Source organism: Podarcis muralis, chromosome 9 (assembly GCF_964188315.1).
Source record: "Podarcis muralis chromosome 9, rPodMur119.hap1.1, whole genome shotgun sequence".
NCBI lineage: Eukaryota > Metazoa > Chordata > Lepidosauria > Squamata > Lacertidae > Podarcis > Podarcis muralis.
In genome coordinates, this window is record NC_135663.1 from 60880619 (window position 1) to 60900555 (window position 19937).

The 19937-nt window shown below is 43.9% G+C and overlaps 1 protein-coding gene across 2 annotated transcripts in view; it reads left to right on the forward strand.

The window, feature by feature from the left end:
* The window catches only part of RFC1 (replication factor C subunit 1), a 42017-nt gene that overhangs the window by 20058 nt on the left and 2022 nt on the right, over positions 1–19937 (forward strand). For both annotated transcript variants that reach the window (XM_028745239.2, XM_028745240.2), the window contains 15 exons: positions 1458–1565; positions 1977–2156; positions 4177–4281; positions 5324–5717; positions 6757–6866; positions 8425–8539; positions 9094–9182; positions 9634–9771; positions 10615–10710; positions 10836–10934; positions 12662–12816; positions 12917–13034; positions 14602–14747; positions 16200–16413; positions 18590–18766. In XM_028745239.2, the coding sequence (XP_028601072.2) occupies positions 1458–1565; positions 1977–2156; positions 4177–4281; positions 5324–5717; positions 6757–6866; positions 8425–8539; positions 9094–9182; positions 9634–9771; positions 10615–10710; positions 10836–10934; positions 12662–12816; positions 12917–13034; positions 14602–14747; positions 16200–16413; positions 18590–18766 (2244 nt within the window). The remainder of the gene's footprint in view (positions 1–1457; positions 1566–1976; positions 2157–4176; positions 4282–5323; positions 5718–6756; positions 6867–8424; positions 8540–9093; positions 9183–9633; positions 9772–10614; positions 10711–10835; positions 10935–12661; positions 12817–12916; positions 13035–14601; positions 14748–16199; positions 16414–18589; positions 18767–19937) is intronic.

The window sequence follows — 19937 nt, forward strand, 5'->3', positions numbered from 1 at the left end:
ATGCATGTTGATGGAACTTGAAAGGTCTTGTGTGCCCTGACATGGATTGAACCAATGCCTTGGCATGGTAATAATAATAATAATAATAATAATAATAATAATAATAATAATAATAATTTTATTTATACCCTGCCCTCCCCAGCCAAGGCCGGGCTCAGGGCGGCTAACAACCAATAATAAAAACAAGTTGAATGAATACAATTTAAAAACAAGATTAAAATACAACATTAAAATGCAGCCTCATCACAGGAGGAGAAAGGAAAAAAGAAAGAGGGGGAGGGAATCAAATTGACTCCAGGCCAAAGGCCAGGCGGAAAAACTCTGTCTTACAGGGCCTGTGGAAGGAAATCAGATCCTGCAGGGCCCTGGTCTCATGAGACAGAGCGTTCCACCAGGCCGGAGCCAGTGTTGAAAAGGCCCTGGCTCTGGTTGAGGCTAATCTAACTTTCTTAGGGTCCGGGACCTCTAGGGTGTTGCTATTTATGGACCTTAAGGTCCTCCGTGGGGCATACCGGGAGAATGCTTTTTGCCAGGCAAGATTTAGAACTTAGCTGAACAGCTGGATATTCTCAATCCCTATTGCAGTGTGCTCTTCCAGTGCACTCTCTGCTGTCAACACTATAGTGTGAATAATACAGGACTGTATTGGGGTGCAGGGGAGATTTCAGTTCTAACATCAATTTCATCTGTTATGAACTGGCTTTGGACAAGCTGCTGAGATGAGAGTCTGTTTTAGCCACCTTCTGTTTGTAGCTTTTTTGCACAATTTTGTGCACCGAAGACATTGCTCAGAATGGGCAGAGAGCTTGATCAGCTGCTCAACACATGAGTGTGTCCAGCTTCTTGTATTTTTTTCTCTTCAGGGAGCGTGAAAGAGTAGCATCAGTTCTTGAAGAAACTGAACTGTTTTTTTAAAGGTAAAGGGTAAAGGGACCCCTGACCATTAGGTCCAGTCATGGCCAACTCTGGGGTTGCGGCGCTCATCTCGCTTTATTGGCCGAGGGAGCCGGCATACAGCTTCCGAGTCATGTGGCCAGCATGACCAAGCCGCTTCTGGCAAACCAGAGCAGCGCACGGAAACGCCGTTTACCTTCCTGCCGGAGCGGTACCTATTTATCTACTTGTACTTTGACGTGCATTCGAACTGCTACGTTGGCAGGAGCAGGGACCGAGCAACGGGAGCTCATCCCGTCCCGGGGATTCGAACTGCCGACCTTCTGATCGGCAAGTCCTAGGCTCAGTGGTTTAACCCACAGCGCCACCCGAGTCCCTTTTTAAAAATAGGTAGGCCTTAATTTGAGTGAAGATTAACATCCCAGAAGTGTGTTCAAACTTATCCTAAATGATTGGTGTACAAATAATTTGAATTTGGGTTTATCTCTATTAATGTTTGCTCATCTCTTTACATTATTTGAACTGGGTGGAACCTGATTGCTATGTGATTTTTCTTTTCAAAGTCTGTAAGTCCTGAGGACTCTGAAAAGAAGCGAGCCAACTATCAAGCTTATAGAAGCTATCTTAATCGTGAAGGCCCAAGAGCACTTGGCTCTAAGGAGATCCCACAAGTAAGTGCAAACATTTCTTGCAGAAACATATCACGAGTGATTGGTATTTCTAGTAGTATTGGGCCTAGCAACTCCTTCCAGACTTCCTCATCTCTCTCTCCCAGGCCTACTGTTGGACACCACCTGTATTCTAGCCAGATACTGTACAATCGATGTGCATTTAAGGCCAGACAGCTGAAATTGTGCATATTTGCTGACAAAGCTGTCTTCAGGTTTGCAGACTGTTCTGCAAGCCAGAAGTATGTTTATACTGTGCCAAAGATCAGTTTTCATTTCATCATGATGAAGAACAAAATCATATTTCAAACAGTGCTTTTTTACTTTTCCTCTCTTTGGAACACGGCTGCTGTAGCTTTCACTTCAACTGCCTTAAACTTAATGCTGCCCATTGGCACCGTTTTTTCTCCTTAGGGTGGTGAAAATTGCTTTGAAGGCCTGACGTTTGTGATCACAGGCATCTTGGAATCCATTGAACGCGATGAGGCCAAATCTCTGATTGAGCGCTATGGAGGGAAAGTAACTGGGAATATCAGCAAGAAGACAGACTATCTTGTGAAGGGTCGTGACTGCGGTGCAGCCAAGAGTGACAAGGTAAGTTGTTACCGTGTGGTCATGGAGCCCTTGCTTTGTCATAACAAGCGTCTCTTGCCTCTCTGACCTGTGTATCCTCTTCTCCTATCAAGCCATGTCCCGGTCTTGAGAACAGAATGGCTTCACTTCAAAATTAAGTCTTACCACAACCCCAGCCTATTTGAAATAGTTTTTTGGGTGTGTGCGCGCTAATTTTCTTTCAAGACAACTCTCTGCAGGGCACAGTGGTACCTTGGTTCTTGAATTTAATCCATTCTGGGAGTCCGTTCAACTCCCGAAACCATTGAAAAATGAAGGTGCGGCTTCCGATTGGCTGCACTCCTGCACTCAATTGGAAGCCGCATCTGATGTTTGGCTTCTGAAAAACGTTTGCAAACACTTCCGGGTTTGCGGCGTTCAGGAGCCAATTTGTTCAACAACTAAGCTGTTTGGGAACCAAGGTACCACTGTACTCGTTTTGTGTGGCTCCTTTTGGAGGGGATGCAGGAGGCCCTCTGGAACACAATGAAGTTCATTTGAGGAAGTTCCATTAGGGTTTGAAATGGGATGGCGGATTGGCGCTTGCAGATAGAGATAGTCTGCCTAACATCAGTTTACAAATGGCTGACATTGAATCTGCTCCCCCGAGGAATAGCCCCACTGATCCTCTGCGACCAGTTCCAGTCAGGCTGGCAGACAGCAGTCCTGAACACCCTTCAGAAACTGGGTTTTGCCCCTCAAGCCCTTCTAAGTGTGGGCTTGGGCCAGGCAAAAGCTACAGTCAGGCAAAGAATCATAGGCACCGAGAGACAACAGGACTGCTCAAGGTACCCCGACTATAAAATTGGAGAAATCGAGAGATATATAGCCGCACCGGCAGCATATCTCTTCTTTCTCGTATCCAAAAATGCTAGAAGGGCTTTTACACTCGCCAGAAGCTCGGCTCTGCCCTCCCCGGTCTTGGAAGGAGCCTTTAAAAAAGTCCCATATGCTCAGAGTCTCTGCGCCTGTTCATTGGGGGATATAGGAAGCCCAGAGCACTTGTTCTTTAGATGTCCCTTTTATGAAGAGGCACATAGTAAGACCATTGATCCCCTACTGGTGAGGCTCACTGACTTCCCGGAAAAGCAAAACTCCGACCTTTTCCTGTTAGGCAAAGATCATAAGACGACCCGGATGGTCACCAGATGGTAAAGATCTGTAGGCGCAGACCATCCCCCGACTCAAACTAGTTTGTGAAGAAAATCCCCAAACTCGGTTCCATGGGTAACTGGGTCATATCTGTACAGTAGTTTTAAGTGTCTGTATGCTTATCACATTTATAAATTTTAAATTTATTGTTGTACATTGTTTTAACTGTTTGTTTTCTTTCTGGGATTGTACTCCCAAGTGTGTTTTATAAGCTACTCTCCGACCATAATAAATTATCTTATCTGTCTATCTATCTATCTATCTATCTATCTATCTATCTATCATCTATCTATCTATCTATCTATCTATCTATCTATCTATATCTGTCTATCTAGAGAGATATTCATCCAGTACATTGTATTGTACATTATTGGAAATAAGCATTCCTCCTCACTCCTGCGCTACTTTAGTTAAGTACAATTGTCACCTTGCAGCTGCCCGATACAAAGTGCACCCCTCAGTGTGTTTACACTAAATTCAAGGGCACTTCCAAATAAATGTGCTTAGGGTTACAGCTTTAAATGTATCCTGCATTCAGTGAAACGGCCTTTTTCTGAGTTTCATTTTGTTAGCACTATCAACAGTACAACTCTTAGACTCAAAGGCTTTCAGCCTCAGCAATATGAGGCCAGATCTTTGTGATAGGCAGATTCTCTTCTTCTAGAGCTGAAGGTTGCTTGTTGAGGTGAGGAAATAATTAGTGGAGACCTCTGATTTCAGGTGTATTTTATTTGCTTAACCAGGTTTTACATCTGGTGCATTTGAACATGTTAGCTGGGTGTGATTGTGCTACTTTCTGACACTGAGTGCTATAAATGTGAATAACTGCAGACTTTGGCTTCTCTTATAGGCCTTAGCTTTAGGGACAAAAATAATTGATGAAGATGGTTTATTTGACCTGATTCGGAGTATGCCGGGCAAGAAGTCAAAGTATGAAGTGGCAGCTGAAGCAGAGGTTTGTACAAATTGGCTTTAATTGACAACGCTCCCTTAATTCTCTTTTTAATTGCAGAAGTAGTTGTTCTTTTGAATAACCTCAAGGCCAAAGAATGCTTGATGCCAGGAGATTCAATATCACATTTCTTGGCATTGTGTTGTTGCACAGCCTTTAGAAGGACTGTGGGCTCGTGGGGTGGGGGCTGTGAATTAGATTGCAGCGTTTTTCCAGGGCGAGTGGGTGCTCTATCCTTTCCTCACAAGCCGTGTTCACAAGAAAAAGTCGTCTTCCAAGCTGAGCAGAAAAATTATAGAAATCTTTGGGTTTTCTCCTCTTTCCTTACACAACAGAGACAAAAAAAAAAAAAAAAAAAAAAAACAACTAAAAGTGGATGAATAACTTAGTTTGTGTGCTGACACTGAGACTTAATGTTATTGCCATGTATAGTGATTTTTTTTAAAAAAAGGTTATCCATCTGACAGAATAGGTATACTATTGTAATTAGGGTTGGAGAAAATAATCTTAATTCAATGTGTGTCCCTTGCACTTGAGCAGACTGTGCCATCTCAAATCTGTGTGGATTTTAGGAAAAATCCTGAAACAGCCTCACACTTTGCCACACTTGTTTAAAACTTCTAATTTAAAAGTCCATTGTACATTATGATATGCCACCCCTTCCTGGGAATTGTATGGAGAAAAGGACGACTGCTGTGGAGGCAGCCAACATTTTTTTTTTGCAGAGTGTCCCTGGTAGCCTTAAAGGGACATAATAAATCATAATTTGGTTTTAACCACAGTTTAGGGTTCAGACCTAACAGAAAAGTGGTTCTCTTGAAAGCAGAAGGAAAAGCTTTCTCCTTCTAATGACTGGACTGGAGCAAGCCCAGGGCTCGCTCAAGTATGATTTCGTATACTTAAACTATAGTTTTGTATCTGATCGAAGCCAGTGAGCTCCCGTTGCTGATCTTTTTGAGAATCCCTTAATTCCTAGAAGCACCATTTGAAAGCTTTTGTCTCCGAGCTCAGGCCTGCTAATTCTGGCATGTCTTTCCTTTTCAAGGCAAAGAAGGCCAAATCCAAGTGTGTGAAAACCCCACCGAAAGCTGAAGCGGAAAGAAGAAAAATTAGCCCTCCCACTAGAGAGAGTGAACCCAAAAAGAAAAAAGTCACTCCTGAAAAGGACAATACTGTCAGATCTCCCAAGAAGCAAACAATGGAAGCAAGGAGGGGTCTGGACTTTGATCAGAAAGCGCCGGAGAAAAAGGATCCAAAGGATTCTGGGATCCCAATTCAAAAAGGCAGTAAAGGTGGAGCTGAGGTGTTATTATGGGTGGACAAATACAAGCCCACATCCCTTAAAACAATCATTGGGCAACAAGGCGACCAAAGCTGTGCCAATAAACTCTTACGTTGGCTTCGAAACTGGCACAGGAATATTTCGCAGGACAAACACGGTAATTGTGCAATAAATGATTCTTCTGGAACTTGACACCTTTTTCCAGGGTCTTGATGATGTATATTACATTTACACAGGACATCTTAATGCCAAACCGTAGCTAGTTGACAGATAGCATTGAAACCTGGTTTTATTTTAATCTGTTAATGTTCTGGATCTGGTCATTGCAATGTTAGCGTACAACTGAGTCAGAATTTTGCTTTTGTAGTGTGTTCCCTTCCCCTCCCAAGGAGTCCATAGCTGCTACCCCACACAGCTCTCTTACTGCCTCAGCCAATATTTGTAGATACAGTACTGCATTCAGTGAACCAGTATTAATGGTTTCACTCCAGTAAAGCTATTTATAAACAGGGTTTTCTAATTAGCTTCCCAGCTTAACACATCAAATGTATTTAATTTGGTTTAAGGAACACAAACCATGTTCCAGCGTTGCCCTTGAAGCAAGTCTGGCTGAGGACATTCTTTACAGTTGAAGCAACTTAAATCTAACATGAAGTTTAAGCCGTATTAGGTATCTATAGGTTTACAGGCTCAGTTTTGCTTTTGAAAAAAACCCTTTAATACCTTGCCATTTCAAACTGATACAAAACCCACAAAGACATTTCAGAGTAAATTTGCTTTAATTCTGCAGTGTTTTTATTTTATTTTAAAAAGTTCGTTTTTTTCTGGCATTAAGAACTGATCTACATATTCAGAATAATTGTGTGCCTCTGTTGGGACTGTACAACTTTAGATTGAAAATGGAGGCTTGCATGTGGTTAGTTTATTCATTTTAAATGTAAAACTAAAAGACTTACTGAAAACACTAGCACATGTAGCCTGGTTTTCTACATTTGGATTTTTAAAAATAATTTTGGGATGGGCAGAGATGTTCAACATGGCACTCCCTTCGTTGGATTTGTAAAGCATCGGGGGTTTTTTGTTTTGAAACTGCTTTGTTTCTGTTTCATTGAACAATCTCGTTAAACTGTTGCTTGTTTTCCTCTTGGCTGTTATATGACATGATTGGCTAAAGCTTCCCTCTCTTTTCCCTGCAGCAAAACCCAGTAAGTTTGGAGTCAAAGACGACGGTGCTAGTTCAAAAGCAGCTTTGCTCTCTGGCCCCCCAGGGGTTGGCAAAACGACCACTGCTTCACTAGTTTGCGAAGTGAGTTGCATTTTTTTCCCAAAATGGGGACTGCATGCGAAGGAAACGAGAGCATTGGGATGAACTTCTTTGGGGGCTGTTTGATGGAGGAAGTGACTGAACAACACCAGAAATGCATTTTCTGGTATTGCAGTGGACCTTGACAGCTGCTTTCCTGCTTAAGTCTATCAGCAAATCAAAGCTGGCCTGCACGTCAGTGCTCACCATATACAGCGGTACCTCGGCTTACATATGCTTCAGGTTACAGACTCCGCTAACCCAGAAATAGTACCTCGGGTTAAAAACTTTGTTTCAGGATGAGAACAGAAATCGTGCTCCTGCGGTGCGGCAGCAGTAGGAGGCCCCATTAGTTGTGCTTCAGGTTAAGAACAGTTTCAGGTTAAGAATGGACCTCCAGAACGAATTAAGTACTTAACCCGAGCTACCACTGTAACAGCATCCACCTCGGCCATTAGAAGGTTCTGAAAGTTCCCCCACTTACTGGAGGCGACCACAGTCAAATACGGTCAAACACAGTTTTTCGATTGTCTTGGCTGCCGATTGTCTCAGCTGCCGAACGCCGAAAACCCTGAAGTGAATGCTTTCATTTTCACCATTCACTTTGCCGACAGCCCTTTGATTTTTGGTTTTTGAACGTTTCAGAAGTCAAATGGACTCCTGGAATGGACCATGTTCAAAAACCGAGGTTCTACTGTATGCAGGTGGACTGGCTTTGGCTGTACTTTCACTCTCCCTCTGGCTTCCCTAAGAATTAGAGGAGCTAGGACAATTGTTTGCTTTTGATTTGCCGTATTGGCCCGAATATAAGCCGCACCCGAATATAAGCCGCAGCTTTAAAAGTCAAAGGGAAGAAAGAAAAAAAGACAATACCTGAATATAAGCCGCTCCCTTAAAATTCTGCAGGCACTCACACCCATTCTGTTTTAATGTATGTCTGTTTCAGCAGCGATATCGTAAAAGCCCATTTTTGTAAGGTTGCGAATTTAAGCCGCACTTTAACTTTTCACAGTCGGAATTTGGGGAAAAAAGGGGTGGCTTATATTCAGGCCAATATGGTAATTCATTTCTATATAGGGCTCTGAAGTCTGTTTTAAAAAAACAAGGTTGCAACTGCAACTGCATTTATTTTTTTAAAAAAGTTGAATTATAATGGTCTGTGGTATCCTGTTCTGTGGGTCAGGTCCATCTGTTTAGTTGACCTAATCCTCTTTGACTTACTGTTATAAAAGCAGAGTTGCTTGCTTAGTTTTTTCAGGTGGTCATTTTCTCTCTGGGGTCATTTTTATATTGGTGGCTAATCACAAAAACAATGACTAGTTTAGAGAAGATCCAGGGCCACAGCTGACCTCCTGAGGAATACCTTCTGACTCCCCAATTTTTAACTGGAATCAAGTGGTGTGCATAGAAGATTGGGGGTTGTGGTTATTGATCTTATTGACCGTATCCCTAGAATAAGACTGCTTGTTGGCTGCTGGACTAATCTATACAGTATAAGCATTTTGTCTGTCTGTCTGTCTGTCTTATTGACACTGCTGTTTTATTTGTGTGTTTGGCTTAGGAACTGGGCTTGAGCTATGTGGAATTAAATGCCAGCGACACTCGCAGTAAGAACAGCCTGAAGGAGGTGGTTGCCGAATCTCTAAATAACACCAGCATCAAAGAGTTCTGTTCAGGTATCTTCATTACGCTTTCTGGGCATTCCTTCTTACTGGCTAGAACAATTAATGTGGAATTGATGTCCCCAATTTCACAGTTAGGCCCTAATAATTCCCTTATGCTCAAAAATGGTATTCTATCTTGGATTGATTTTTTTGTAAGCAGCCACGTTTTCAGGAGATGGGCAGGTTCACAGCAGACAGTTTACCATGACATGAAACTGGGCCTTTCTGGACAGTAGGTTGTTTATTCTTCTATCTTAGAATGTAATAAAACACAATCCCTGTCTTAGCAATACCACAGATCATGGTTTGCTTTTCATCCAACTAACCAAGATCTGTAACCAAGGTTCATTCTTGGTTTACAGAGTTTCTTTGGGATGAAACAAACCATAATCCCTGGTTCAGATGTAATGAGGTGGTGGTTTATTTCTTCCCTGCACGAATAGGAAGGAGTGAAGTGGGTGTGGTTTGCTTGTGCGCAGTAAGTTGTACTTTGTGGCTTACTATGAATGGGGCCGTACTGTGTGGGGAGAAGATCACTTTGCCTTTTTTTACTCCATCATCCTCAGGCACATCATCTTCAGTCAGCACAAAGCATGTCCTAATTATGGATGAGGTGGATGGAATGGCTGGCAACGAAGACAGGGGCGGCATCCAGGTAGAATAACTTCCATGAAAAGTGTAAAAGTGATTATTGTGAGTTTTTTTTGGGGGGGGAGGAGAGGTGGAAGTTCAGACAGTTCATGGAACAGATCTTTATTAGCTTAAAGGATAACTGATTGAAAATGAGTATCATGTCTTTTTTGTCTCAAAAATATTTTATCATTCCATTTTGTGCCGACTGCTTCTTTCACAAAAATGTAGGGAAAAAGCTCAACCTTGCTTTGGTTTATCAAGTTGGTCTAATAGAAAGCTATTGCTTTCCTTGAGACTAATTCACTAACAGCAGCTTGAGCTGTTAAGCAGCTGGGTCATTCCTAAATGTCTGAAAGCTAGATGAGATGCATGGCAAACTTGCATCAAGTTGCACTAATTTGCAGAGCACTGTGGTTGGTAACAGCAGAGCCACACAAACGGCTTCATAGTGGGGTTGCATTCTCTAATTGCAGGAACTGATTGACCTGATTAAACATACAAAGGTTCCTATCATTTGTATGTGTAATGATCGGAATCACCCAAAGATGCGTTCCCTTGTCCACTACTGCTTTGATCTTCGCTTTCACAGACCACGCGTGGAGCAGATTAAGGTAGGCGGTTGACAGAGAGGCGGACTCTCTTAAAGTAGGACAATAAGAATTGCCTTTCTGGGTCAGTCCAAAGCCTTTCTGCAAGAGATCCAACAGATGTTTCCAGGAAGCTTAAAATAATAATAATTTAATAATAATTTATTATTTATACCCCGCCCATCTGGCTGGGCCTCCCCAGCCACTCTGGGCGGCTTCCATAAAAACCACAAATACAGTAAAATATCACACGTTAAAAACTTCCCTGAACAGGGCTGCCTTAAGATCTCTTCTGAATGTCAGGTAGTTGTTTATCGTTTTGACATCTGCTGGAAGGGCGTTGCACAGGGCGGGCGCCACTACCGAGAAGGCCCTCTGCCCGGTTCCCTGTAGCTTTGCTTCTCGCAATGAGGGAACCGCCAGAAGGCCCTCGGCGCTGGACCTCAGCGTCCGGGCAGAATGATGGGGGTGGAGACGCTCCTTCAGGTATACTGGACCGAGGCCGTTTAGGGCTTTAAAGGTCAGCACCAACACTTTGAATTGTGCTCGGAAACGTACTGGGAGCCAATGTAGGTCCTTCAAGACCGGTGTTATATGGTCTCGGCGGCCGCCCCCAGTCACCAGTCTAGCTGCCGCATTCTGGATTAGTTATAGTTGTAGCAGGGTGTAACAGTGATGGCTATCCCCTTGCTTTATTTTCCCCAACTTTGTGGGGGGTGGGCATTGCCTTAGATGGTACCATCAGACATTGCCTTAGGCATTGCCTTAGATGGTACCATCAGAGAGAAGTGATTCCAATTAGTTGTCATGGATAATAACCACTTATAAATCTATTCTTCATGAATTTCTCTAATTTCCTTCTCACAGGGTGCCATGATGTCCATTGCCTTTAAAGAGGGGTTAAAGATTCCACCACCAGCAATGAATGAAGTCATCTTGGCAGCCAATCAGGATATCAGACAAGTGAGTTATTGATCAGTGCCAGCCTTTAATCCGTAGTCATTTATTTAGTCTGCTCTCTATCCATGGTGGATGGAATTTCAGACACCAAAATGAAGCAAGCTCTAACCTTTCTGTTTTGTTCTCAGGTTTTACATAATCTCAGCATGTGGTGTGCAAGGAGCAAATCTCTGACCTACGATGGTGTCAAAGAGGATGCTAACAAAGCAAAGAAGGACATCAAGCTGGTAGGATGAACTTTGGCTTGGGAAATGCCATGTCTGTGCCAGCTTGCTTTGCAACAGGACCTGCAAAATTAGATTTTTGCCAGAAACCAGAAGTTGGGCCCCTTTTAAAACCATGGCTTCAAATATCAATCAGACAGCAGAAATGTCTAGGTGATGCCAGGAATTCTGCCTGTTTGGTTGAGGTGGTTCAGCCATCATCATCATCATTAATATTGATATTGATTTTCCAGTATTGTCCCAATAACAGCCTCATTATAAAAATACAAATTTTATCCAGTTAATACAATTATTGCCAATTATTCAAATGTCAAATTATACAATTTAATTTAACTGGCCCCCTCGCATGCTAGAGTTGATTAATTCATTCTTCTGCATTTTTTCTGCGTTCCAAAATTTTAATAATTTGCATTGCATTCCATTCCATTCAGATATAATAATCCCTTACATAACAGCTACAATCTTGTGATTTCTATTCGTGTTGGCATGATAGATAATTTATGAAGTTTCACATGTGGAACTTTAGCTGTAATCCTTATTCTTTCCTGCAGCCTTTTAAGCGTTTCACCAAGTGTAACTTTTCCCATCACTGAGGTGGGGAAGGTGCAGCTGACTGAATTTGATCATGAGCTGAGTGAGGAGAAACACAAAATACTCATAGGGCAGCAAGCATAGAGACTATAAACAAATGGGGATGGATGCTTAAGGAATTGAATCTTTGTGAATTCCTTCTGTGAGCTGCTTTTGTACCTTCTAAATGCTCTAACGTAGTGCTTGGTTCAAAAAAGTAGCAAAATGATGTTAAAATGCATATTTAAATATATAGAATCATAGAATTGGGACCCTGAGGATCATCTAGTCCAACCCCCTACGACGCAGGAATGTGCAGTTGTCCATGTTTAAACTTGGACCACAGTAACATTGCATCACGTTCTGTTTTTTTACTGTGTTACCAGGAAGGAAGAAGAAACACTGGGTGCTATTTTTAGCAGCACTCGCATCTCCAGCAACGTCTTAATTTTGGCCTTAAAAAAGAAAAGTACAATAATAGTATTGGGAACAGGCACTGAAGCTCATAAAACCCCAGATATTGTTAGCTTTGAACATGTAAACATTGAGCCAAGTCAGACTAAGGCTGCAGTCTTGACCCCACGTACCTGGAAGTAGGGCCAGTGAATTCAGTAGGACTTAATTCTGGGTAAACGTGGCAGCGATTGTGCTGCAGAGTGTCTTATTTACTGGAGTCCTTGAGGTTCAATGTAAAATATGAACCAACCTGGATCCTGCGATAATCATCTGAGGCCCTTCTTTGTGTGCCACCTCCATGAGAGGTCCAGAGGGTGGCAACAGGAGAATGGGCTTTTTCTGTGGTGGCTCCCCATTTGTGGAATGCTTTCCCCAGAGAGGCTAACCTGTCACCTTCATTACATATCTTTAGGCACCGGGCAAAAACCTTTCTCTATAGTCCTTTGGGTGATTAAAAATTCTATGGCCTTTTAAATGTGTCGGGGGGTGGCGTTATAGGTTTGTTTTTGTTTTATAATGTATTTTGTGTTCTCATGTTATATTTTTATGTTGTGAACCGCCCTGTGATCTTTGGATGAATTTAATAAATAGTAAGAAAAGCTCTTGTAGTGGATACTTGCCCAGATTCTTCCAGGGCTAATCTCTGCAATTGGTGCAGAAGCTTTCCTTGACGGTAGAATTCAGAGTCTCTTTCATTTTTGCAGGGCCCTTTCGATGTTGTCAGGAAGGTTTTTGCTACCGGAGAGGAGACCTCTCACATGTCCCTTATAGACAAATCAGACCTCTTCTTCCACGATTACTCTCTCGCCCCGCTCTTTGTCCAGGAGAACTACATCCACGTGACCCCAGCTGCTGCAGGGTGAGTTAAATGAATCTGAACAATTTGGATTGTGTAGCTGCATCAGGACTAACGAAAGTACAATTGTTTGTGAGTAATGTGAGCCATCATTTCCCCCCAGGGGTAACATGAAGAAACACCTGATGTTGCTTAGCAAAGCAGCTGACAGTATTTGCGATGGCGACTTAGTTGACCGGCAGATTCGCAGCCGACAAAATTGGAGCCTTCTACCTACGCAGGTTACCCAATTCTTTAGTTTCCAGAGCATATTGTGTAGCTGCCTGAGGGGTATCTGCTGCTGATTTGTTGCAGGCTGTGGCAGGAGAAAAAAGCCCAGGATTTGTGCAAAGTAGAGCGGGGCTGAACTTCTCAGCCATGCTTTCCCCCATCAGTTTGTTTAGCGGGAGGGAGGAGGAAGGGTGAAAACATACCAGCTAAAAAAACAGGGTGAGGTGGGGAGAATTTCAGAGAAACTTTGGAGGGGTAGAGTTTTGCCCGTGAGAAACTCTTACAAAGTGACTTGAGGAGGGTGGGTGCTCTCAACTTTAAAAGGTCCTCATGAACAGCTTTGAAAGCAGGGATTGTATTGGCTGTCAGCAGTGTAATTTCCTGATTTCAAAGGTCTTTTTTCTCCCTGCTGGGGTGGGAAGGGATTTGTCTCAGCAGCGAGCACCTTCAAAAGTGAATCTCAGAGTTGGAAGAGACCACAAGGACTCATCTAGACCAACCCCCTGTAATCTTTTGCCCCAAGTGTGGCTCGAACCCATGACTCTGAGGATCTCAAGCTCTACCAACTGAGTTATTGTGCTGGTAATCATTGACACAATTTCCATCTCAAAGCACAGGACAGGGATCAAAGTTAACAGCCACAGCCTGTGGCTACTTCCCAGTAAGCACCAACCTCTCCCCTGGAAGTTTCTCTGAACCTTCACATGTGACCTGGCCTGCCTGGTCCTTGAGACTCTCCAAGCTTTGTACCCTCAAGTTACTGTATTTTTTGCTCTATGAGACGCACCAGACCATAGGACGCACCTAGTTTTTGAAGGAGGAAATCAAGAAAAAAAATATATTCTGAATCCCAGAAGCCAGAACAGCAAGAGGGATCTGGCTTCTGGGATAGCCTCTTGCTGTCCTGGCTTATGGGATAGCCGCGTGCAGCCTTTCCCAGGCAGCAGGATGAAGGCTCCCCCTGCCTGGAAGAGGCACGTGGCTAAGGCAGAAGCCAGGACAGCAAGCGGGATCACTGCACGGCGAGGAGGGAGAAGGGCTGCCCTTCTCCCTCTTCGGGGAAAAGCCCCCAAGCTCCACGCAGAGCACACACGCAGGGAAAAGCACACACTCTCCACATGGCTTTTTAAAGGGAGCACTGAGCAGAGCCTCCCGCCTGCATTCGCTACATAAGACGCGCACACACTTCCCCTTACTTTTTAGGAGGGGGAAAGTGCGTCTTATAGAGCGAAGAATACGGTATTTTGCCTTGCTGGAATGTGCCTTTAGCCTGTGATGCCTCTTGCTTTCCTGGACGGAGAGATGTGTTTGCAGAAACCTCCTCTTTTACGTAGCTGAAATGTAGCCCACTACTTTGCCTCTTGCTGGGCCCAACACATGACCCCTGGAATTAATGGGGGCCCTGGGCTGGAAAAAGGATCCCTACTCCTGTGCTGGTGATGGGGCTTCCATCTTCACCTCTGTTCTGCTACTATTGCCTTGGGTACCATTCTGTATTTTCTGTGTAGCGTATTAGAAAATAATGGTGTCCATTATAGTCTCCAGGGAAAACTGACGGCTGTTTCCTTCATTGTTCAGGCCATTTATTCAAGTGTCCTCCCCGGGGAGCTGATGAGAGGCTACATGAAACAATTCCCAAATTTCCCAAGCTGGCTGGGCAAGTTTTCATCAACAGGAAAGCACGACCGTATCATGCAAGAGCTGTCGATGCACATGAGCCTCAGGTAATCCTGGTGACCTGTGTTGCAAATTCCCCCATTATGGGCAGTGTTAGAAACTCAGATAAATAAGCCAAACGGCACCTGAAACTTGGTTGTGGTCACCACAACAGAATGTTTTGGTACAACTCCCCCCCCCCCCCCCCCGAAATTTATTTATTGTTACTATTCATCTCATATCTACACCACTTTATATTTTTAAAAAATCTCAAAGCAGTTTGCAGCACATTAAAACATCAAATAAAACAAATGCAAGCTTCAGGGGAAATATTTCAGAACCTTCTCTAAGTGACATTTTGCTTCCCCTGTACAGTGGTGCCTCGCAAGACGAAAAGAATCTGTTCCGCGATTCTCTTCGTCTAGCGGTTTTTTCGTCTTGCGAAGCAACCCTATCAGCGGATTAGCGCTATTAGCGGTTTAGCGGCTATTAAAGGCTTAGCGGCTTAGCTGCTAAAAGGCTATTAGCGGCTTAGAAAAGGGGGGGGGGGCGGAAAAAAATTCGCAAGACTAGCAAGTCTTGCGAAGCAAGCCCATAGGGAAAATCGTCTTGCGAAGCAACTCAAAAACGGAAAACCCTTTCGTCTAGCGGGTTTTCTGTCTTGCGAGGCATTCGTCTTGCGGGGCACCACTGTATTTATTTATGTACTTAATTTATATAGCTGCTCCATAGCAGAAGGACTGTAGGAAGCCAGGGTGGTGTAGTGGTTAGTGTGTAGGACTCGGACCTTGGGAGATCAGGGTTCAAATCCCGATTCAGTCATGAAGCTCACTGGGTGACCTTGGGCCAGTCGCAGCCTTTTAATCTACCTCACAGGGTTGTTGTTAATTGTGTAAACATGGCCACAGTGATCAAGTTGCCAAAGGTTTAGAATGTGAGATTCTTTTTTACTGCTGGTTACTGAATCCCGCAAAGCATTTTGTATAATCTTCTGTAATTAGAATTCTGCAGAACACAATTTATCAACAGGAAATGGGTCAACATGCTGAGTTCTTGCACATTTTTTCAGTACCCGCATTCTCTCTTGACTGGTATTCCCATTCTGCAAGATAGATCTTAAACATGTTACATTGTCGGGTAGATGACTGCTGCATTCATAGTATTTTGGGTGTCCTTTGGGCAGAACAATTCTGGTTAGAGAGTATTTTTTGGGTGGAAGATCCTGCTGCATGACTCCTCACCTTTATCAGTAGTCCCTTGAGCCGCATTGCCTGCTTGGCACATAGGTACTTTCCAACATGGTAAGCACGCCCTCCTGCCTCTGTTTTGCCCTTCAGATGAACTTACATCTGCTTTATACCAGTCTGGAAGTATGGCTATACCTCAACCCACTGAGTGATGTTCACTAGAGTATGGCAGCGATGGGACCTGAGATTGCCTGTATGCAGAGCACGAGCCCTCCCTGCCTTCAGAAAGGCTTTAGGGGAAAACCCACATAATGCTTCTTCTCCCCCCCATAGGACACATGCAAGCAAGAGAGCAGTAAATCTGGACTATTTGTCATACTTACGAGATGCAATTGTGAAACCTTTGACATGCCTGGGAACAGATGGAGTGCAGGAGGCTGTAGCATTTATGGATACTTACTGCTTGATGAAGGAAGATGTCGAAAGCATAATGGAAATAACCAGTTGGGGAGGCAAGCCTAGTGAATTTTCTAAAATTGATTCAAAGGTAAGTTGCTCTTACATGGATTGTGTCTGCCAAAAACATTTTACAGGCTTCCTTAAATAGGATTCTCATACGTCCCCGTCCCCCCCATTTCAAAATGGAACATCGGGTGTTTGCTGTGAATGTTGCATCTGGTGCACGTAGGAGGCATACTTGGGACGCGAGTGGCCTAAACCACCGAGCCTCTTGAGCTTGCTGATCATAAGGTTGGCGGTTCAAATCCACATGACGGGGTGAGCTCCCGTTGCTCTGTCCCAGTACCTGCCAACCTAGCAGTTTGAAAGCACACCAGTGCAAGTAGAGAAATAGGTACCGCTGCAGCAGGAAGGTAAACTGCGTTTCCGCGTGCTCTGGCACTCGTCACGGTGTTCTGTGGTGCCAGAAGTGGTTTAGTCATGCTGGCCACATGACCCGGAAAGCTGTCTCTGGACAAACGCCGGCTCCTTTGGCCTGAAGCGAGATAAGCGCTGCACCCCATAGTCTTAATTCGACTGGACTCAAACCTCCAGGGACTTTACCTTAGGAAGCATCCAGAAACGAGTGAGTTAACTTTCCTCCTCGCACTGTCTAGGCATGAGTCATTGGGGGATTTAACCCTGTGTGCCCACTGGTGGAGGAAGAGTGCGGGGGGAGCGCCTCGCCCCGGTGGGGTGCCATCGCGGCTACCTCCCCACCTGCGCTGGGCGCCCTCCCCCCGCAGGCAGCATTCCCCGCCCCCAGGATGTGCGCCAACCCCGCCCTGCTCTCCGCCGCCCCCCCCCCCCCCGGGTGCTGGGCCATGAAGCTCTGCCACTGTCTGTGCCTCCTGGGAACACAGATTACTTATTGCGAATATTCCTTCTAGCAGATGTGAAGGGAGATCAAAGGCAGAGAGGGTTACGTCCCCCAGCCTAAACCATATAGGGAGTTACCCACTTGATTCCAGGTGCCTTCCACACTAACTAGGGCGTGTATAGCTCATCTTTCTCCTAACATACAAAGGTACTCAGCTAGCTGAAGTCAGTGCCTTTGCATGGTATTAGTCACTAGGTTGATTATATAAGTGGTGGGGTTTTTTTTAGAATGTTTAGATCTTGTTGTTCAAATAAGCTCATAGCAGAACAGATAAGGTTGTAGGTGGGCCAATTAATTGACTGCTTCAGAAGTCAACTAGATATGCCATATGGGATTCTTTGGGTTGCCTGATACATGAGACAGGCCCTTGCAGGTAAAGAAGAGCGAGCAATCAGAAAGGCCTAAGGAAGATCGTAACAGGCAAGGTTCAGTTTCTGTGGGTTAGAGCTCACATGTTCAGATACCTAGGCCAGTTTGTCAGTATTTGGGAGCCTCCCAAAAGTGAGAGTTTATTCTTAAGAGGAAGATTTTATTCCCTTTCAAAGATGAGGAAATACTGGCCCATGGGTCTGATGTGTCCCACAGCATGTTTGCAGTCCAGCCTACAATCTCTCCCCTGCACACAACAATTAGGCTCAATTGTGGTGGGAGGGTTAGCCCTGCCCTAGCCATAAATGGGACCTTTTCCCAAGACTAACTGCTGTGCACACAGGATATTTATGGCTGAGAAAGAAGGGAGAGGTTTTACAGAATGGAAATGGGTAGCTCCACTCTACTCCAACAACTTTAGCTTTGGATCAATCCACCAACTCTGCTCCCATCCACCCCAAGTTAGATAAACACCTCTTGAATGATTTTTATCCTGAGGAAATGTTCTTGACATTGGACTGCTCTCCTTGGCTGGGACCCTTTTCCTCCTCCTCTCATTGAAAATGGAAATCTCCTTTTCTCGTCAAAATGTTCTACCCTTGTTTTGTTTTACTGGGGGATGATGTGTCCTAGCTAACATAACACAGTGGTTTTCAAACATCCTTCCATCTTCTCATGCAACCACTGTGTGTTGCAGAGGATTCCAAGGCATGGTCTTCAGGGTTGTTGGACTCCATTACTTCATGTGAACCGAGTGAAGGCTGGCAAACACCTGCCTTCTGCATTTGCACATTACTTGAAAAGATCAGCAATAATGGAAAAGCTGTCTTTTCAGAAAACCTTGTCTGATATTATTGTCCTTAAGTGACTCCTGAATTCCCCAGAATGCTGCTTCAAAACTGCTGCTCACAGCTGGTTAAGTGGCCACAGAGAAACTTCAGTGCCTCACTCCAGATCTTTCCCTTACTGTGTGCAGGTTAAATCTGCCTTCACGCGAGCCTATAACAAAGAGGCACACCTTACACCATATTCTCTGCAAGTGGTGCATAAGGCGAATCGACGAGCAGGATCGTCGGTGGATGAAGAACTGGAACCTGAAGAAATCCCATCTGAGAACGAGCAAGAGACTATTGAAAATGATGCAATGATTAAGGTAACGTTTTTTGGCTGACAGGGCAGTTAAACACCAGGGAAAATCAAACCATCTTTAAAGGTTTAATAAAACCAGGGACTGATTTGCACAAGGCTTCGGTCATCTGCCAGTGTGTGTTTTTATTAAGTCTTGTTTACACCAGTAAAGTTATTGTTATGAAGTTTGGGCCAAAAGTGTTCAGACACCTTGATTCTTTAATCCTTAGTAACCCCCCCCCCCCCCAGCTTGCAACAGATGACTTGTTTATAGCAGGAAAATAAATTAGAGCCCGATACTGTCATATGTTTTCATAATGTTGGAAGCTGAGGGTAGCCTTTGAACGTTTGCTTTCCACGAGAGCTTTTGGAATTATTCCTCCGGAGGTGTACATGTGGAAAACGTTATGTGACAATTAATAATCCATACAGACTTTTCCAAGGAAGATTTGAAAGTGGGAAATAGCAGTTATCTTGGACCTTTGCATTTCAGACACATGGAATGCAGTTCCACTGCATACTGTGTATATTTCCATGGGAACGTGTTCCATTTCCCATGGAAGCAGATGTTGTGGGGAACCAACAATGAGTAAATGTAGTAGTGGCCTTATTTGCATTACATGGTAAACCAGGGGTAATAGTTTACAGTGCATCTAAACCTACGAGGATCGTGGTTTGTCTTACTGAAAGCAAACTAGTATTATAACATCTCTGAAAACTGGCAAGTTGATGTCTTCATATGCCATCTTTCCTTACTGAAGAAATGTTGCCATGATACATTATTCTATCATGCTAACCGTGTTGCAGTTGTGAAACCTTGCAATTTAATAGAAACTGTCCTCAATACTACTGATTTTCTGGCATTAAGTATAAAATGTGACGTTATTTTTCTTCATCTGTATAATTTTCCTTATAATCATTTGGTTTTCATTCCCATCCTTTCTAACTGTTCACTGAACTTAGAAGTGTGAGCAGGGAAGTACTACAGGAAAGATGCTTTTATTTATTTGTTCTGCTCAACTTATCCCTTCATACTTTCTCTTTCCTTACAGCTTCCCTTGGGACGGAGGGGTGGTTTGTTTTAAAAGAAATGTTGTGTGCTTTTTTGGCCTGGGTGATATATTGATACATGGGCCAGACCATGATGGCTGCTTCATGGGGTGGCGTATCGCAGGTGAGACAGCTGCTGCTCCTGA